Source organism: Neoarius graeffei, chromosome 25 (genome assembly GCF_027579695.1).
Source record: "Neoarius graeffei isolate fNeoGra1 chromosome 25, fNeoGra1.pri, whole genome shotgun sequence".
In the NCBI taxonomy this organism is placed as follows: Eukaryota; Metazoa; Chordata; class Actinopteri; order Siluriformes; family Ariidae; genus Neoarius; species Neoarius graeffei.
Genome location: NC_083593.1, coordinates 15,066,811 through 15,085,135, shown reverse-complemented (window position 1 = coordinate 15,085,135; position 18,325 = coordinate 15,066,811). Strand labels below are relative to the sequence as shown.

The 18,325-nt window shown below is 40.3% G+C and overlaps 1 protein-coding gene across 1 annotated transcript in view; it reads left to right on the top strand.

Annotated features, from left to right (window-relative positions):
• Positions 1 to 18,325, top strand: part of grk3 (G protein-coupled receptor kinase 3) — a 188,574-nt gene that overhangs the window by 129,661 nt on the left and 40,588 nt on the right. The window contains exons 4-14 of the mRNA XM_060908817.1: positions 4,531 to 4,632; positions 5,046 to 5,120; positions 6,967 to 7,028; positions 7,117 to 7,168; positions 7,989 to 8,080; positions 8,186 to 8,285; positions 8,442 to 8,520; positions 9,525 to 9,655; positions 14,957 to 15,051; positions 16,052 to 16,159; positions 17,566 to 17,632. Coding sequence (XP_060764800.1) covers positions 4,531 to 4,632; positions 5,046 to 5,120; positions 6,967 to 7,028; positions 7,117 to 7,168; positions 7,989 to 8,080; positions 8,186 to 8,285; positions 8,442 to 8,520; positions 9,525 to 9,655; positions 14,957 to 15,051; positions 16,052 to 16,159; positions 17,566 to 17,632 — 963 coding nt within the window. The remainder of the gene's footprint in view (positions 1 to 4,530; positions 4,633 to 5,045; positions 5,121 to 6,966; positions 7,029 to 7,116; positions 7,169 to 7,988; positions 8,081 to 8,185; positions 8,286 to 8,441; positions 8,521 to 9,524; positions 9,656 to 14,956; positions 15,052 to 16,051; positions 16,160 to 17,565; positions 17,633 to 18,325) is intronic.

The following is an 18,325-nucleotide window of genomic DNA, read 5'->3' as shown; positions in this document are numbered from 1 at the left end:
AGATTTAAGCATTTTTATTCTTCTCGGTCTGTAGCTTGAATAAGTTTAGGCTACTGAATAACACTTTCAGTTAAAGTTGAGTCTGGTGCTTTTGTGCTGACGCTACAATAGCCTACTATCTCAATAAATATCCCCCGTAACATTTCCCGTTTTCTGCTCATCTTTGTGATTGCCCCTCTTTCCCACGGTTGTATGTTGTGGGTGTGGCATTAGGTGGGAAAAGTGCTTTTCAGGGATTCATCAGATCATTCAACTGAGAGATAACAGAGCTGGTTTGGACCGAGCTGAGAAATATATTCGCTATGCAGAGAATAACGGCGTTTTTTAAAAGCAATGATGGTGGAAACCAGAATAAAAGAACGGACGAGGAAGAAAGTGTAGTGAAGAAAGCTAGAACAACGGGAGAAGGTGCAGGAAAATTATATAATGAGATGGAAAGCGCACACCCCAGTGCAAACATTTAGATGGGAACATGCAACGCAGCAGAAAAACATATACAGTATATACAAATGGTGCATGTCACAACACAGCAGAAAAGCAAAGAATATATATACAGCTGGACGTGTTGAGTTGCAGATGTTAATTGCACATTATAGAAACTCAGTTCAGCTACAAAACTCAGGATATTGCAGTGTATTTGGTATTGTATTGGGTATGGATGTAAGTGTAGAAATATAAAATGTACAAAAGCTATAAAAACTAAAAAGTTGCACTGTAATAAGTATTGCACTGTATCAGGTAAGTGTGAGAATATTATCCTTGTTGGTGCATTGTTGCACCTGCCAGAAGTGGCATCAGTCAGTGCGTGTAATTAGCCTTTTTCACATTACATCACTTGCAGAAGAACCTCACATCCGTTTTCAGCCTTTTGAATGGAAGAAGAGGCGGCATGCTAATCTGCTGGCTAACAAGTAGCAACCATAGAAAGTCAGTAAACTTCCTTTCCAAAACAAGGCAGATAGGTGACTTGAATGGTCGCTAACAGTATGTAATGATAAACAACAATGCGCAATATTATCAATCTTATCTGTGAAATGACAGTTTTAACAACATATGTTGCTTACCTCCTCTTCCATTCAAAAGGCTGAAAACGGATACGAGTTCCCCTGCAAGTGACATAACGTAAAAAAGGCTAATTGTTCAAGGTGGTTATGGCCTGTGGGGAAAACACTGAGTCTGTTGGTCCTTGCTTTGATGCACCTGTAACGCCTGCCTGAGGGCAGCAAGTCAAAGAACTCAGAACCAGGGTGGGAGCTGTCCTTGATGATGTTAGCTCTGCTGAGCTCTGCTCTGTTTAGCTACTGTTTGTTCATTCATTCAGTTGTTCGTTATTCATTTGTTTGTTCATTCATTCTCAATTGAATTTTGCGTTTTATGTGTTGGTGTGTCTAAGGTTTGCACTGCGATAAACCTTTAAAATGAAAACCTGCTTGTGCCCCCATTTTTTTTTTTTTTTTTTTTTTTCCCCCCCTGTGCTCCTAAAATTTTTAACTTAGGAGCACGTGTGCTCCTGAAAAAAAAAAAGTTAGTGTAGAGCCCTGCCCGGAGGAAACCCACGCAGACGCAGGGAGAACATGGGAACTCCACACAAAGGCCCTAGTCAACTACTGGGCTTGAATCCAGAACCTTCTTGCTGAGAGACAACAGTGCTAACCACTACACCACCGTGCCGTCCACCATGATTTCTGACCTACTCCCCCCCCCCCCCCCCCCCCAAAAAAAAAAAAAAAAAAAATCCTCAATGCAGATACTGTTTAATGGTCTAACTCTGCAATTATTTGCAACATAGTTTAGTCTTCATGTGTTTTCAGCAACTATTTTCTAATGGTATAATGTGTTGAGAAATCTCTGAATTTGTTTTCCAGACTTAATTTGAGTTTGCCTTATATTTTCTATCAGATTTTGACATGAAATTTATATAGTCAAGTGAGACTGGAAGTATCCCACTATTTTGTACACATTCATGAGCAAGTGAATAAACTAAGATATAACTGTTTATTACCAGTCAGCTCTATTTGTATTGTCTTGTTGTCAAACAATTATTTGATGGTATTGATGGTAATAGTATTTTGTTTGTATTGTCCCAAATAGTTTTAAATGGCCACTTTGTCAGGTGTTGCTGCACAATAGAGAGAGAGCTCAAATTTCATATGCAAATAATAAGCATGTTCTCATCTCATTATCTCTAGCTGCTTTATCCTGTTCTACAGGGTCGCAGGCAAGCTGGAGCCTATCCCAGCTGACTACGGGCGAAAGGCAGGGTACACCCTGTATAAGTCGCCAGGTCATAATAAGCATTTTATTACTTTGAATGTTGACATGCAGCTTTTTGAAAATTGTCGCCATTTTCTTTATACAAAAGCCATGCTGCCCTGATTCAGACTGTACAGTATTCCGCATCTGCACAACTGACGTAGTTGAGCAATTGGTTAAACAAGTGTTTGACACCTTGCCAGGGGTTATCATTCACACAGTTGATCATTCACTGAATTTCTTCAGCCACACCTGATGTCAAAGGGCAGCACAGCCTGATGCCATTCTAGCCTCAATGCCCGATTTGCCCAACCAAGACGTTCAGGCAGAAATATTCTAGCGAGTTAGGCCTGTTACGGCACACCTATGGTCGGCTTCTTTAAGCGCAAAAAACAAGACGTATTAACCAGCATCCTCCCCTCCCCTGTGATCAGATTATTTTTATTTTTTTTTTTTTCCCTTCCCGATTTGTAACGGCGATGCTGATCAGCTCGCTTCAGGCACACGTGCACATTTGCGTGCGTGTTCTTAAAGTGGTGCATATAGTGTTTACCATCAGCAGTCAAAAGAATCAAAAGTGACTGGAGATCGTGCGTGTGCACAGAGGTTTGTGGGAAATTATATGGATCTGTGATGCCTGCTGGAAGAGAAGAGTAGGGGGGATTAGGATTCGAGCGGCAGTCGTTTGTTTACACCCAGTACCAAAACTTGTAGCGTCCTAGCAACCATCGCAAAGACGCATCCAAAAAGCCCAGAAACTCCTATTTACCTGGGCAAAAATGATACAGGATTTATCTTGTCCCCCCCCCAGATCTTTAACCCAGCCACATATAAAAAGTTGTACTCCTCCATGCTCTTCCAGGTTTTCATCTGTTTGTCCATGTAGAACGATGTCTGCAGCACCAGGTAGATTGAGATGTTTGGGAGCTCAACGGATGGATCATTTTCCAACTCCTAATGAATGAAGGATATAACTCTTTTCCCCCCTCCCCCCCCAAAAAAAAAAGTTGATCAGCAGAGCTGGTGGGGTTGTGCATGTACAAATACAAAAGACTAAAAATATACAGTTTCTTTTTTTTTTTTGGGGGGGGGGACCCTTAAAATCTGATTTAGCTATTAATTATCTTCACATTAAGTTAATAGTACGCTTAACTGTTGTGTGTATTTACGGCTACAGTATGATCAAATTTAGGTTTTTTTTTTTTTTTTTTTTCTTTCATCGGGAAAAATCCTTCTTTGTTAGGGTATAAGGATCTAATCCCATTGAGTGGGTTCTATATCCACTTCTTTTGAGTGTACTTCTTGGTTTTAATAACTTGCTTGTTTGCTGTATACAAACATGGCGATAAGTTCTTGTGTTAATGGACCAGACTCCACTTTTGGATTATTAATCCCTTTTGACTGAGAATGCCCTGCATGTATGGTTTGGCTTCTGGCACAGTTTTAAATTACAATACCTACAATCTAAAAATTTATTGCATTTATTTAAATTCTCATCTGTAACAGGGAGTGATGTTGCATCCCATTAATACAATTGACAATAGATTAGATTCAAATAGAATAGATGGGCCAAAATAATTGGGGATCTTTTTTAACGGTCCTCGACTCGGTACAAATATGAATAGGTGGGTCTTAAAGCAGAAAAGGTTGGGAACCCCTGCTCTACAGGGCCCACATCTTGATGCATATAATGCTGAGAGGGCAGTCCACCTATGGTGCACAGCGTGAACAGCGCCCGCAGTTTGCAAAGGCTGCACAGGAAGCTGATGTCGATGAGGAGGACGGGTTGTTTAATTTCCTCCTAAATGCAATGGCAAACTGAATAAGGCAGTACTGCAGTACAGACTCCTGTTTTTAGTTTTATCATTCATCTTTGCAATATTGCTAGTCATTGTTCTAGGCAAAAGTGTTTTTTGTGTCCTGAACTCTATATAAAAAGATATTATGTACTTGTACCGTACATAAGTCTTACATATATTGATTCATGTTTTCAGGGCTTGTTCTGTTGCAGAAATGTTTTTAAAAATTAATTTTTTTTATTTTTACTTTTGTCTAAATAACTCCATTATACCCCTAGAAAGCACATTATCGCCTTGAACCCGTGTACTTGAAAACTTGCCGAAATACTGCAAAATTTTAGGGCAAAAGGAAATTCAAGGGGGGCAAAAAAATTGAGGCCATTTAAGGTGTCCGAAGTTAACGTTGAAGCCTGACATTGCCAAATTAGAGTATGCAATTTGGAGTTCAGATTACCGTAGTCTTGTTTTGTCTTCTCAGATTAAAGAATATGAGAAGTTGGACTCCGAGGAGGAGAGACTAAGTCGCAGTCGGCAGATATATGATGGCTACATCATGAAGGAACTCCTGTCCTGTTCACATGTAAGACTGCAGCCTGAATGTCAAAAGAACAAGCCATATTTAAAAGGTTGTTGATATTTGCGTTTGTGTACATCATGTAATGCCCCTCTTGGGTTTTCTTGGGACCTATCAGACCAAGGCAAATGGATTTCTTGCCCAGTTATTCACCATGGATACCATTTAAGTAGCCTTTTTGCGGCTCCATTGCTATTTAACTTCACCCACCCACAGATTTTAAAAGAAACTTTTTTTTTTTTTTTTAATTCACTAGGGCGGTGGCACTTAAAACAGATTGCACTATTGACTTTTTTTTATTTCTACCATAAGTGAGGAAAGCAAGAAATGTTTCTTTCGATGCTTTATCCTGGAAAGACATGCCTTCTGTTAGATACCTTGCATATATCCATGTAGTCCAATGTGTTGGTGTCTTGTAGCCCTTCTCTAAGAAAGCAGTGGACCATGTTCAGTCTCACCTGGCGAAGAAACAGGTGCCCCCATCCCTCTTTCAGGTAAGAGACACACCAAGTAAAACTTGATTTTACCAGTAAGCTTTTAAAATTGAGATCATCGTGCTCACTTATTATAAATACAGGTGGGATTCAGTGTTGTGTGTCTGAGATGTAGTGTATTCCTCTTTCCAGTAACTGGGCAGTTAATAACATCTGTTTACCCTCAAATTCAAAAAAATCCTTAAAGTAAACTTACTAGAACGGTGGCTACAATTATCGACACCTTTTCAGATTCACCAGTAAAAAAAAAAATTTACAAAGGTGAGTTTCAGTTACAACAGTTATTGGTTAAACAATCAACCGGAAGACCCGCCTCGCATTTTGAGCTTGTCTGATGAGACAGCTCGTTACTGGAGATGGATTTTTTTTTTTTAAGCATGATCAGCAATTCAAGGAAAACCTGGACATTCTCATCGCAAGTAAGCATGGTGGAAAGATCATGGGCATGTTTTTACTGATCATATTCACCGATATTTCATGATCTCTTCATCGAAACCTTTTTTTTTTTTTTTTTTTTTGCTCTTTCGTTTGACAGTCACCATTTTTGTATCTAAACGTGCGTTTGAGAAGTCACATGAAGTGTCTATAATAGTGATCGCTTTCACCGGTGTCCACCATTATCGACACCCTGTGGAATTGAGGGACATTTACAACAGTTATGGAGCGATCTTTGTTGAAGTAGATGAAGCACCTTTTTTTTTTTTTTAAAGAGAAAAAAATTACATGCTTGAAATATTGATTTTTTTTTTTTTTGCCCCTATTCCACTCAAAATATATTTTTGCAGTTTGTTGTAAATATCTACCACATGTATTGCAATATCAGTAGACATTTTATATTTTGGTTTGAGGAATAACATGCGACCTTTTAACCTGAATTTTCATGTGGTTACAATGTCAATTGCCTGACGTTTATTGGTAAACTACAAAACTAAAACAAGGAAGGATTAACAAAATGTGATCTATGAAAATACTTAAAGTGGAACACAAATTTGACACAGGTTGAACATCAGTTCATTTGTTTACAAACATTAGAATTACTTCATTTACGTAAGCACCGACACGATTACATATTTTGTACTAAATATAAGTATGTAAAACACATTTTCAATAAAAACTGTTTTTGTTTACTTAATACCACATACTTTTATTTTTTTTAAATATCATCTGGATGTTGATAATTGTGAAACAGTGCCACGTGATCTGATGCAAAGTAATCGGGAATCGATTCCTATTCATGAACAATCTATGTACTGAAAATCTTTTCTACTTTTGCAGTGGCCAAAAAGATTAAGGTGTCGATAATTGTAGCCGCCGCGCTATCTTTTTGTAATCATGTCAGGATTGCTTGATCAGTGGGAAGCTCAGCAATTCAAGTGTTGATTTGGCGTTGTGTTGTGCACTTGATGCACTAATGTTTTTTGTAACATGCTGTTTGCTTATTTTGTTAAACACATTAATAGCCTGACGTTTTCCTGGAAAATGGTGAAATAGCGCTTTGTGTAAAGTAACGTTTCAGAATATAAACGATTTTGATCGCTTTTTACTGTTTGTTATTCATGTTTTAAGAAAATACATTTGAAACGTCAGCATTTTAAATGTCTAAAACGAGATCATGTTTCTGACACACGAGCCAAAGTGCAACTGCAAAACAGGTTTTTGTCCTCATAGCTGCTGCAATTCAGTTTTAAGTTTAACGGTTAATGGTAAAATGTCAAGCTTTTTTTTTTTTTTTTCTCAGAATGTGACAATGTTATGCTAACAATAATTGAAAAGTCTTTCTTCTAGTTCTTGTTTGTAGGATACAAGGCCCCTCATAAGCAGTCTTCTTTTTTTTTTTCTTTTCTAGCCATACATTGTTGAAATCTGTGACAGCCTGCGAGGAAAGATCTTTCACAAGTTCATAGAAAGGTGTGATAGAATGACTCATTACCAAAATCCTTGGGTTTTTTTTTCCCGTTATCATTTTAATCATTAAACCTTTTTCTCTTTCCTGTAGTGACAAGTTTACTCGCTTCTGTCAGTGGAAGAATGTAGAGCTAAATATCCATGTAAGTTTTCTGCTGCATGTTTGAGATTCTAAACAGTTGAACGCGCGACCTTGCAGTTATAAGGAACTTGGTGATAGTGATAGTCGGGCTGTTAAGATGAGAAATTGTTCACTTTGTGATGGAAGCGTGAAGTTTGGCACACTAGCTCAAGTTGATTATATTGTATAATACTAGATATGGAGGCATTTCAAATTCAGCTTTTAAACCCTGAAATGCGCACATGCAAAATCGACCCAACATGAAAACGAGGCTAAACGAGTTTTCTTTTGTTTTCAAGGTATTTTTTATAAGATTGCTTATAAAAAAGCGACACGTTGATTTGAATGTCTACCTCACAAACAGAATTTCTTGTTCTCAAAGATATCATGTGATAAGTCACATGACATAGGGATACAGTATTATGTAAATGAAAAGGCTGCCAGAAGAGCATTTTTGCTGTTAATATGGACTCGTATGATCACGTGATATCAAAATATTGAAAAAATATCTGATTACAATCCCCGCCACAGAAGCATAATGCTGTACATAGGTTTACATCAACCCGAAGACCCTTTCTTGCAACCGCAGTGAATCAAATGCCCCCATATCGTATCTAGACTTATTATATACATCAACTTGAGCCTAGTGTGCCAAATTTCATGCTTCTGTCTCAAAACGAACAATTTTTTTTTTTGTTACTTAACAGCTGGACTACAAGGGGAAATTAACATTTCCTCTGTCAGCTTTTGCCTTGGGGCTTATATTTAGATCTAACCACTTTTGATTTGTAGTTGGTTTTTCTGTAGTAACTTGTCTTACCATGTTTTGTGTCTCTGAGTAGTTAACAATGAACGATTTTAGTGTTCATCGGATCATCGGTCGAGGTGGGTTTGGAGAGGTGTATGGGTGCAGAAAAGCAGACACAGGAAAAATGTGAGTGTATGAAATTAAGGGTGAATTTGGGGATACTTTGAAACATGAAGTGAATTTGGGGAGGGTAGGCATTTTCTTACATCGCTGTACTGGTTTGTCTGCCAGGTATGCCATGAAGTGTTTGGATAAGAAGCGGATTAAGATGAAGCAGGGTGAGACCCTGGCACTCAATGAGAGAATCATGCTGTCTTTGGTCAGCACAGGGGTGGGTTGGCGTGCTTGCACACAATCTTGTGAAATAGGGCTGCTTTTCTCCCACATGCAACAGTACAGTCTGCTCATTTTATTTCTGCTGCCTTTTAACCATTTCTTTCTCTCTCTCTCTCTCTCTCTCTCTCTCTCTCTCTCTCTCTGGATCCAGGACTGTCCATTTATTGTGTGTATGACGTATGCATTTCATACCCCTGATAAGCTGTGTTTCATCCTGGACTTGATGAATGGTGAGAGCTGCTGATTCTACATGCTCTGTCTCATGCTAGGGACTACCCTGATTATTCCATCTCCCTAAGCAGGATGCTAATTCCCAGTAGGATTACGCTAATAGAGATGTTAATTACAGGCATCCAGTGGAATATTACGCAAGCAATACTTGGCCCTTACACCCGCACTTGTCATTTACACTTGTCGTTATTAGCGCTACTCCTTTGAATCTTGTTGACTGACTTCTTTCACTGTTGTGAAATAATATCTAAAAACTTCATGAAAACTCACTGTTTTAAGGTTTCCTAGAACTCCCGTCAGCACAGTTTTTCAAACCGAAATCTTGCTGTTGTATGTTTTCGTGGCCATTAAATTAGGAATTCAAATATTTGGTCACGTAAAATTTTATTTATTTATTTTTTAAACACTGAAAGGACTACTGACACAACTAGTGAGACTGAACATGAATTTTAATTGATCAAATGATTTTAACTTGCACATCTCTATTCGGCGGCACGGTGGTGTAGTGGTTAGCGCTGTCGCCTCACAGCAAGAAGGTCCGGGTTCGAGCCCCGTGGCCAGCGAGGGCCTTTCTGTGCGGAGTTTGCATGTTCTCCCCGTGTCCGCGTGGGTTTCCTCCGAGTGCTCCGGTTTCCCCCACAATCCAAAGACATGCAGGTTAGGTTAACTGGTGACTCTAAATTGACCGTAGGTGTGAATGTGAGTGTGAATGGTTGTCTGTCTATGTGTCAGCCCTGTGATGACCTGGCGACTTGTCCAGGGTGTACCCCACCTTTCGCCCATAGTCAGCTGGGATAGGCTCCAGCTTGCCTGCGACCCTGTAGAACAGGATAAAGCGGCTACAGATAGAGATAAGACATCTCCATTCTTTCTGCTTTGGTTCCCCAAGAATGGCTGCTATAGCATTTTGAATTCAATTTGTGTGATTTTAAAGTGATATTTCTGCCTGTGATGTTTGTCTAGCCGTGTAATAACGTATGCTGAAAACACTGAATTAATTTAGGTGGGGATCTCCATTATCATCTCTCTCAACATGGAGTATTTAGTGAGAAGGAAATGCGCTTCTATGCAGCGGAAATTATTCTGGGTTTGGAGCACATGCACAATCGTTTTGTTGTCTACAGAGACCTTAAGGTAAGGGTATATGCTTTGTCCTCAAGTGGCTTTTGCTCATTTTTGTTTGTTTTTAACTTGAGGCATTTTGACCTCTGCTCTGGTAGTATTACAGATGCCATATGGAAAGGGGGGGGGGGTTTTCATATATAACTCGCACATTTTACACTGTTCCCTGAGAAGTTGCCCACTTCTGATCCCCCTATACAGAAAAAAATAAATCCATGCAGAACGCTGACATGATGTGGTTGTAACAAACAATTGCAGTGTATTTTGGACCAGCAATACCTACGGCTGGGTTTCACATGACGTCACATCTGCCTCATTAGTTATTCAAAACTTTAGCTGGTGGTCGACCAAAGCTCAGTTGACAAAGCGTGTACAGAGAAGGTACATTGCTTACATGAAAAATGCCTTACGCTTGCGTTGTTTTAGATTGTTTGAATCGATCAACCCGTGAAACTGAAGTTTCTTCAGGGTTCCCCGTGAACTAATAAAAAAATAAATAAATAAAGGCGAACGAACACAGGATTTCACAAAAAGACCTCAAGAAAGGTGGCTTTTGAACTTCTCACTGAAATCGAAGGGAGCAGAGTCGAAGCGTGCTCGAGTTTGCAGTGATCGCTTGGTGAAAAATTTGTATCTCCCTCTCGGCTAGGTCCTTAGTGTTTTCCAAGTACTTTTCTTGCTATGTGTCGTTATTTAACGGTACCTTTTTTTTCTTCTTTAAGTCACAAAGCGCTAAAGTCCCCGGCTGTTTCTCTGTTTTCTCCTCACAAAGTCCGTATGCATGAAGGTCGCGACAAAATTCTTACCCAGCCGTACAGTTACAATGCGCCATGATCACTTCTTCTCCGTCTTGTTTAACTAAGATCCAGGTCTTTAAAGGGGTTTGTGATGATCTTTGTGAATGATTTATCTGCGCGATAAGAGCCAACACAAGTGAGAATCAAGCGAACTGTTTGTTTACACTTCAACTTGTAGCGCTTCATTGTAAAGACATGAACAAAAAGCTTAAACATACTTAAACGGGCAAAAACAATACAGGATTCCTTCAGCAGCGACTTGATAACGAGGTCCTTTTACCCAGCCACATGCAAAAAAGTTGTAAGCCTCCATATTCTTCCACACGTTCATCTGTTTTGCGGTGTAGAAGGACGTCTGCAACACCAGATAGTTCGAGATGTCGGGGAACTCGACTGAAGGGTAGTTTTCAAGATCATATGACAAATCCTTCTTTCCCAGACTGTAGGTGTCGATTCCATTGCACACAGCAATCTTCTGAATATATCTAAAGCGAGCAGTGGCTTCTAGATTATGAGCATACTCTAACTTATTGCTAGTTGTTTGCACTATGGCAGCCATTTTGGTTTGCTCGACCACCAGCTGTTTTACCAGAAATGAAATCGCTAAGAAAAGTCATGTGACTGAAACCCAAGAATACTTGACTAACACTGGGGGGGGGGTTGAAAGCCCAAATGGGAGTCAAAATCAAGATGGTCCCGCTGCCCCTCAAATTGGCAAAAAAAAAAAATCACTGCCTAACCTCAAATCATGCTAGCCATCTATGAGCATCGTAAGCGGTTTTAATTGTTCAACACTTAACACCTGTTCAATATTGCTTGCTTGGCGGTGCCCCAGAAAGTTATCTTCTCAAGCTGACTAGTTAATGCTGATGAAGCAGGGCCAGAGCAGCTGCAGTCTGTGTGGCGAATTGGGGCGTTTCTGTTCAGTCGGCAGTGATGGGTGTTGAGGAGAGGAATGTAGAAGGGCAGGTGGTGGTGGATTTTGTGAAAAGGATGGAAATCTGTCCTGTGGTGAAGGTATTTCAAGAAGAGGGAGGAACACGGGGTGATGCACAAGCGTGGAAGAAGGTGCATGCATGTGGACTATATTCTCTGCAGAAGGTCCAAGGGATTGGAGAGTGCAAGGTGGTGCTGGGAGAACGTTGCAAGGCAGCATCAGATGGTGGTCTGTAGGATGGTTTTGGAGACTAAGAAGAGGAAGGGAGTGAATGCTGAGCCAAGGATTAAATGGTGGAATTCGAAGAAGGAAGATTGTAGGGAGGAGTTGAGGCAAGTGCTGGATGATGGGGAAGACTTGGGCGACTACTGCGGAAGTGGTGATGGAGACAGCCAGGAAGGTACTTGGTGTGGAGACCTTGTGGTGGAAGAAGAGGTTGAAGTGGAGTAGTCAGAGAGATGAAGATAGGAGACAGGAGTACAAGGAGAGGTGGCAAAGGAGAAGGCTGATGGCGAATTGTATGAGAGGTTGGCCACTAAAGAAGGAGAAAAGGACTTGTACCGATTGGCTAGATAGTGGAATGGAACTGGGAAGGATGTGCAGCAGGTTAGGGTGATGATGAATAAAGATGGAAATGTACTGACAAGTGAGGAGAGGATGGAAGGAGTACTTTGAGGGGCTGATGAATATTAAAAAAAAAAAAAGACTGGGAAACTTGGATGGTGTGGGGATTGAGAGTCAGGAAGTGCAGTGGGTTAGCAAGGAGGAAGTGAGGACAGCTATGAATAGGACGAGGAGTGGAAAGGCGCTTGGTCTGGATGACATACCTGTGGAGGCATGGAGATGTTTAGGAGAGAGAGCAGTAGAGGTTTTTAACGAGATGGTTTAACACAGTCTTGAAAAGTGACGGGATGCCTGAGGAGTGGAGAAGCAGTGTACTGGTAGCGATTTTCAAGAATAAGGGTGATGTGCAGAGCTGTGGTAACTACAGAGGTATAAAGTTGATCAGCCACACCATGAAGTTATCGGAACGAGTTCTCGGTTAAGAAGGGAGGTGGTGATGAGCGAACAGCAGTATGGTGTCATGCCAGGAAAGAGCACTACAGACGCAATGTTTGCTTTGAGAATGTTGGAGGAGTATTGAAGAGGCCAAAAGGAGCTGCATCGTGCTTTTGTGGACTTGGAGAAAGCATATGACGGTGCCGAGAGAGGTGTGGTATTGTATAATGAAGTCAAGAGTGGTGCAGGATATGTATGAGGGCAGTGTGACAGTGGTGGGGTGTGTGGTAGGAGTGACTGATGGGGTGGAGGTGGGATTACATCAAGGATCAGCTCGGAGCCCTTTCGTGTTTGTAAAGGTGATGGACCAGTTGATGGACAAGATCAGCCAGGAGTGTCTGTAGACTATGATGATTGCAGATGACCTTGTGATCTGTAGTGAGAAGAAGGAGCAGGTTATGGAGAGGTGGAGGTATGCCCTGTAGAGAAGTGGAAAGAAAGTCAGTCAGAGCAAGATGGAATTACATGTGTGTGAGAGAATGAGAGGGATGACTCTAGAATGGTGAGGATGTAAGGTGTCTGTGGCAAAAGTGGATGAGATGAAATACTTGGGGTCAGCTGTTCAAAGTATTGGGGAGTGCTGAAGTGGAGAAGAGTGTCCTTGAATCTGAAGGGTACCAGCAAGAGTGAAGGGGAAGGTGTACAAGATAGTAGTGAGACCAGCCGTGTTGTTTGGTTTGGGGACTGTGGCAATAACTAAAAGACAGGCGGCAGAGCTGGAGGCAGCAGAGATAAAAATGCGCTTAGATTAGTGTTGGAAGTGACCAAGATGAACAGGATTAAGAACGAGTATATTAGAGGGACAGCCCAGGTTGGATGGTTTGGAGAAAAAGCAAGAAAGATGAGATCGGATTGGTTTGGACATGTGTGGAGGAGAGATGCTGAGTATATTGGGAGAAGGATGCTGAAGATGGCGCTGCCAGGCAAGAGGAAAGGAGGAAGGCCAAAAGAGGAGTTTTCTGGATGTGGTGAAAGAGGACATGCAGGTGGTTGGTGTGAGAGAGGAAGATGCTGAAGACAGGACGAGATGGAAATGGATGGCGGCCCTAATGGAAGCAGCCGAAAGGAGACGGAAGAGATGGGTCTGCCCAATAAAAATGCACAGCAACAAAATTATTGTACAATTATAATTATTGTACAATTAATTATATATGAGTGATTCCACGCTTATGGGTACTGAAATGGGGACATGAACTTATTTTTAAAAATTCACCTAAAACCATTTTTTTTTTTACCATCAGGTCACAAAACATGTAATCTTTAATGAATGATATGTTAAAAGATAACTTTAATTTTCTGAGATGTAATAACATTTATATGCCAAAGTCAGAACATAACAGAAGTGTTGTGGACATATATATTCTCAATTTTAACAATGTAGAATTACTTTTTGAAACATAGGAAGGTGATGTTTTAGCAAATATAATTAATAAACATGTGTAGTAGAATAAACATACACATTCAATAAGATTAACATGGTATATAGCTAGATTGTAATTAATTTGTAACAGATGCGAGATGGACAATCGTAACAGAAGTAATGGAACAGACATCATTTTGGAACTCATAGGCTTGACTTTGGCATATAAATATGTTTTTATTACATCTCAGAAAATTAAAGTTCTCTTTTAACATATCATTCATTAAAGATTACATGTTTTGTGACCTGATGGTAAAAAAAGAAATGGTTTTAGGTGAATAAGTTCATGTCCCCATTTCAGTACCCATAAGCGTGGAATCACTCATATACAATTATAATTATTATACAAATAACTAATATAATTATTATACACGTTGGATCGAGGGCAATTTAGTGTGCATTTAGCCAGTAACATTTTAGACTAAACCGAATTCCACAAATCCTGCTCTTTTCCTCTCTAACCATTTTGTTAGTGTTGTACACAATAATGAAATGCTTCAATGCGATGTATTCATGATCAGAATGTGGTTGGCTTCAGATAAGTTGAGCAGATTGAAATTTGAGCACAGAATTTTTCATTGTTCCAAATATCACATTATGGTGCCAAACAACAGAAGCTCGAGTGAACAATGCAGCGGGTTTTGATTTTATTTAACTGTTCGGTTTAGTTGTCTGTGAAAGTTGAGGGTCATACAGGTTCACTTGGGCAAATAGTTTGTAGCTTTTCTGTCATTTTGATTTCAGCCATGAATGTAATTTCAAATATTATGCATCAGGGTGTAAGATGAAACAATGTCATTTAATACCATGCAGAAATATCAGGATTGGGTTAAAAACGTGACCTTTTGGCCTTGTGGGAACATTTGGCTGGTCCCTGCAAGGGTATCACTTTTCTATCAACTTTTATTTAAAAAAGGAAATAATTGAAAAGTAACCTAAAATAAGTAAGTTTCATTTTAATTCCTGAGGTTAGGGTTAGATTTAGGTGTAACATAGCATTAGAAATTCTCACAATGATGGTAAGGTGTGTGCGTGTGTGTTCAGGATACAAAATAATGTGCTGGAATCATGAAAACTTTTCTCCCCCTCCTTTGTCTTAGCCTGCCAACATCCTCTTAGATGAGCACGGCCATGTCCGCATCTCTGACTTGGGCTTGGCTTGCGATTTCTCAAAGAAGAAACCCCATGCCAGTGTGTGAGTGCTCATAAATTTATTTTATTTAACCTCTGAAACTTGTGGATTATAATTTCTTCTTGTACTTGGTGCATTACTACTAACCTCCTGTGACGTTTTCAGTAAATAGTACGCAAGTTAAAAAAAAAAAAAAAAGTACACTCACTGAACGCTTCATTGGGAACACTTCACTAATACTGGGTAGTGCCTTCCTTTGTTCTCCGACTAGCCTCAATTCTTCGTGCCATGGGCTCCACGAGATGTTGGAAGCATTCCTTTGAAATTCCTGTCTGTATCGATATGATTGCATCATGCAATTCCTTCAGATTTTTCAGGTGCATTTTGATGCTGTGAATCTTCCATCCTACTGCGTTCCAAAGGTGTTCTGTGGGATTCAGATCCTGTGACTGGGAAGGCCAGTGAAGAACACTGAACAAACACTGTCAAAGTGTGCCAAGAAACACCATTCCCCACATCATTACACCACCTCCATCTGCCTGGACTGTTGACTCAAGGCAGGTTGGGTCCATGGATTTGTGGTGTTGGTGCCAAATTATAACCCTACCATCTGTTTTCCTCAGTAGAGATTCATCAGATCAGGCTATGTTTTGCCAGTCTTCAACTGTCCAGTTTTGGTGAGCCTGCGCCCACTGCCTCCTCAGCTTTCTGTTCTTGGCTGACAGAAATGGAACCCAATGTGGCCGTCTGCTGTCGTAACCCATTCTGCTCGTTTTTTTCCCCCCAATTCTGATGGCTGACCTGAACATTACCCAAAGCTGCTGGCTCATATTTGCATGATTTTATGTATTGCACCACTGCCACGCAGTTGGCCGATTTAGATAATTGCATGAAATTGAGCAGGTGTACAGGTGTTCCTAATAAAGTGTTTGCGGAGTGTACGTCTTAAATCTGAAAACATAACCAATCATAGGAGAAGAGAACTTGCACGAGGGGGTTGGTAATAACTTTCATGTGAAATTAAGTGTAATGCATTGAATCAAAGTTATATGGGCTTTTGTAGGGGCACCCATGGCTATATGGCACCAGAGGTTCTGCAAAAAGGGACGGCATACGATAGTAGCGCTGACTGGTTTTCACTGGGCTGCATGCTGTTTAAACTCCTGCGAGGGTAAGAACCAGCATTTCCCTTCTGTAACAGGGAAATAATCATGAATACCACACTATGTGCCTCTGTTGCGGTTGTTTTTCTCGCCGTGTCTGCATTTCACTCTCTTTCAAACCTGTTTGATCTGGGGAGTAAAGTTTAAATGTCAGGGGTCTCGACACAGGTGGTCACCTCAGAGACTTCACAGACGAGACAGAGCGAGTGGGTAGATGAGAGGGTGGAGGCTGTCAAAACCAGCTGTCGTAACAGTTATTAAGGAAGAGTGAGCGAGCGAGCAATCTCATGGGGAGTGGGATCACATGTCTGTTCACTGAGGGGAGGTGCATTTGAAAACCCAACCAGGGAGTCAGAAGCCCCTTTCACATACAAAACTGATTAATCTGTCAGGTAAAAATAACACTGGATAGATGTAGAGTAATGCACAATATTGGTTGGGTAGTAGATAATTAACTGCTGTTAGTGCATACAGTGTGTTTGGATTCAGCCATCGACTACTTGGGGAGGTGAGACTTTAATTTGGTGACCCAGTTTAGCAAATAAGGATGAAGAATGAGAGTGAGTGATGGATAAATAATAGTAAACATAAGTTACTGCATCACTAAAATAGAGCGCTATGCACGTTGTGTTTGTCAGTGTTACCAGGACACCATGAAGTGCTTGAGTTCAGTCAGTGCATTCAGCACGTTTGGAATAGCGCTTTTTTCTTAGCCTATTTAACTAATTTAAAAGGACATTAACAGGCATTTGGTCATTCTATTTTTGTCATTAACAGAAATTAATAGGCTATTTTTGTTTATCAGAAATCACACTTGCTCAAAATTTATATATATATTTTTTTCCCCCTCCCTTCTTTGTAAGTCCAAAAATGTAATGAGGTGAAGCTGATTCCACTGTAATCTGAAATCACATGGAGATGATCATTTTTTGTGCTGGCTGGCAGGTAACGCCGCCCCTTTCTTCTGGCTATTACCTCAAATACATTTCACACCTGTGGGAAACGGTCACTGCCAACATCACAACCAGTCAAAACACGTTAATCCAGTGGTTCCAATTCCCACTGGAGCCATGGAAAAACATTAGTTAGTTACAAGGTCACCAGGGAATAGTTTTAATATTTTGACTTTACCTTGCTTCCATTCCCACGTGACACTATTACAACACGATAATGGTAAATACATTTTCAGTGTGAATGGGGTAAAAATTTACCTGGAAACCTTTTATTACAAAACAATTGGTTGTCATTTTGTTGACATGACCTTACTCATTAGCACTTTTAAAGTGCAGCAATGTACATGGCACATATTCAGGTTGTGTGGGTTTGTGCACTTCTGACTACTGTGACACTTTTCTAGATTTGTTTGACTTGGTTTGTTCGGTAATATAACAGGATCTTGGGCTTCTCACCACAGGCACAGTCCATTCCGGCAACACAAGACCAAAGATAAACATGAGATTGACCGCATGACACTTACTATGGTAAGCCAGTTTTTAAATGTGATTCATTCTTCTCTCTCTCTCTCTCTCTCTCTCTCTCTCTCTGTCTCTCTCTCAAATTAGAGTATGTTTTATACATTGTAAAATGGCGAAGGCATCAGAACTCTGAAATAACACATGGAATTATGTAGGAAGCAAAAAAGTGTAAATGAATGTTTTTAGGTTCTTGAAAGTAGCCACATTTTGCATTGATGACAATTTTGCACACTCTTGGTATTCACTCGACCAACTTCATGAGGTGGTGACCTGGAATGGTTTTCCAATGGTCTTGTAGGAGTTCCCATATGTGTTGAGCACTTGTTGGCTGCTTTTCTTTCACTCTGCGGTCCAGTTCATGCCAAACCATCTCAATTTGGTTTAGGTCAGGTGACCTTGGAGGCCAGGTTTTCCGATTCAACACTGCTTCACTTTCCTTCGTTAACCCTCTAGGGTCTGAGGGTATTTTCTGGCGCTCTGATTGTCAATTTCAATAAATCTAAGCAGTATTTTCATTTGTATGACTTTGTTGTATTCAGCACAAGTTCAGCTACAATATCATCTATGTGGTATGTAGGTCATGATTCTACTTTTAAAAAATAAATGCTGTAAAAAAGCAGTTTTAGAACTGTGTTGGAGTGTGTGTGTGGGGGGGGGGGGAACATGACCTTACCCACTGTGCTGAACTGTTTTGATCAC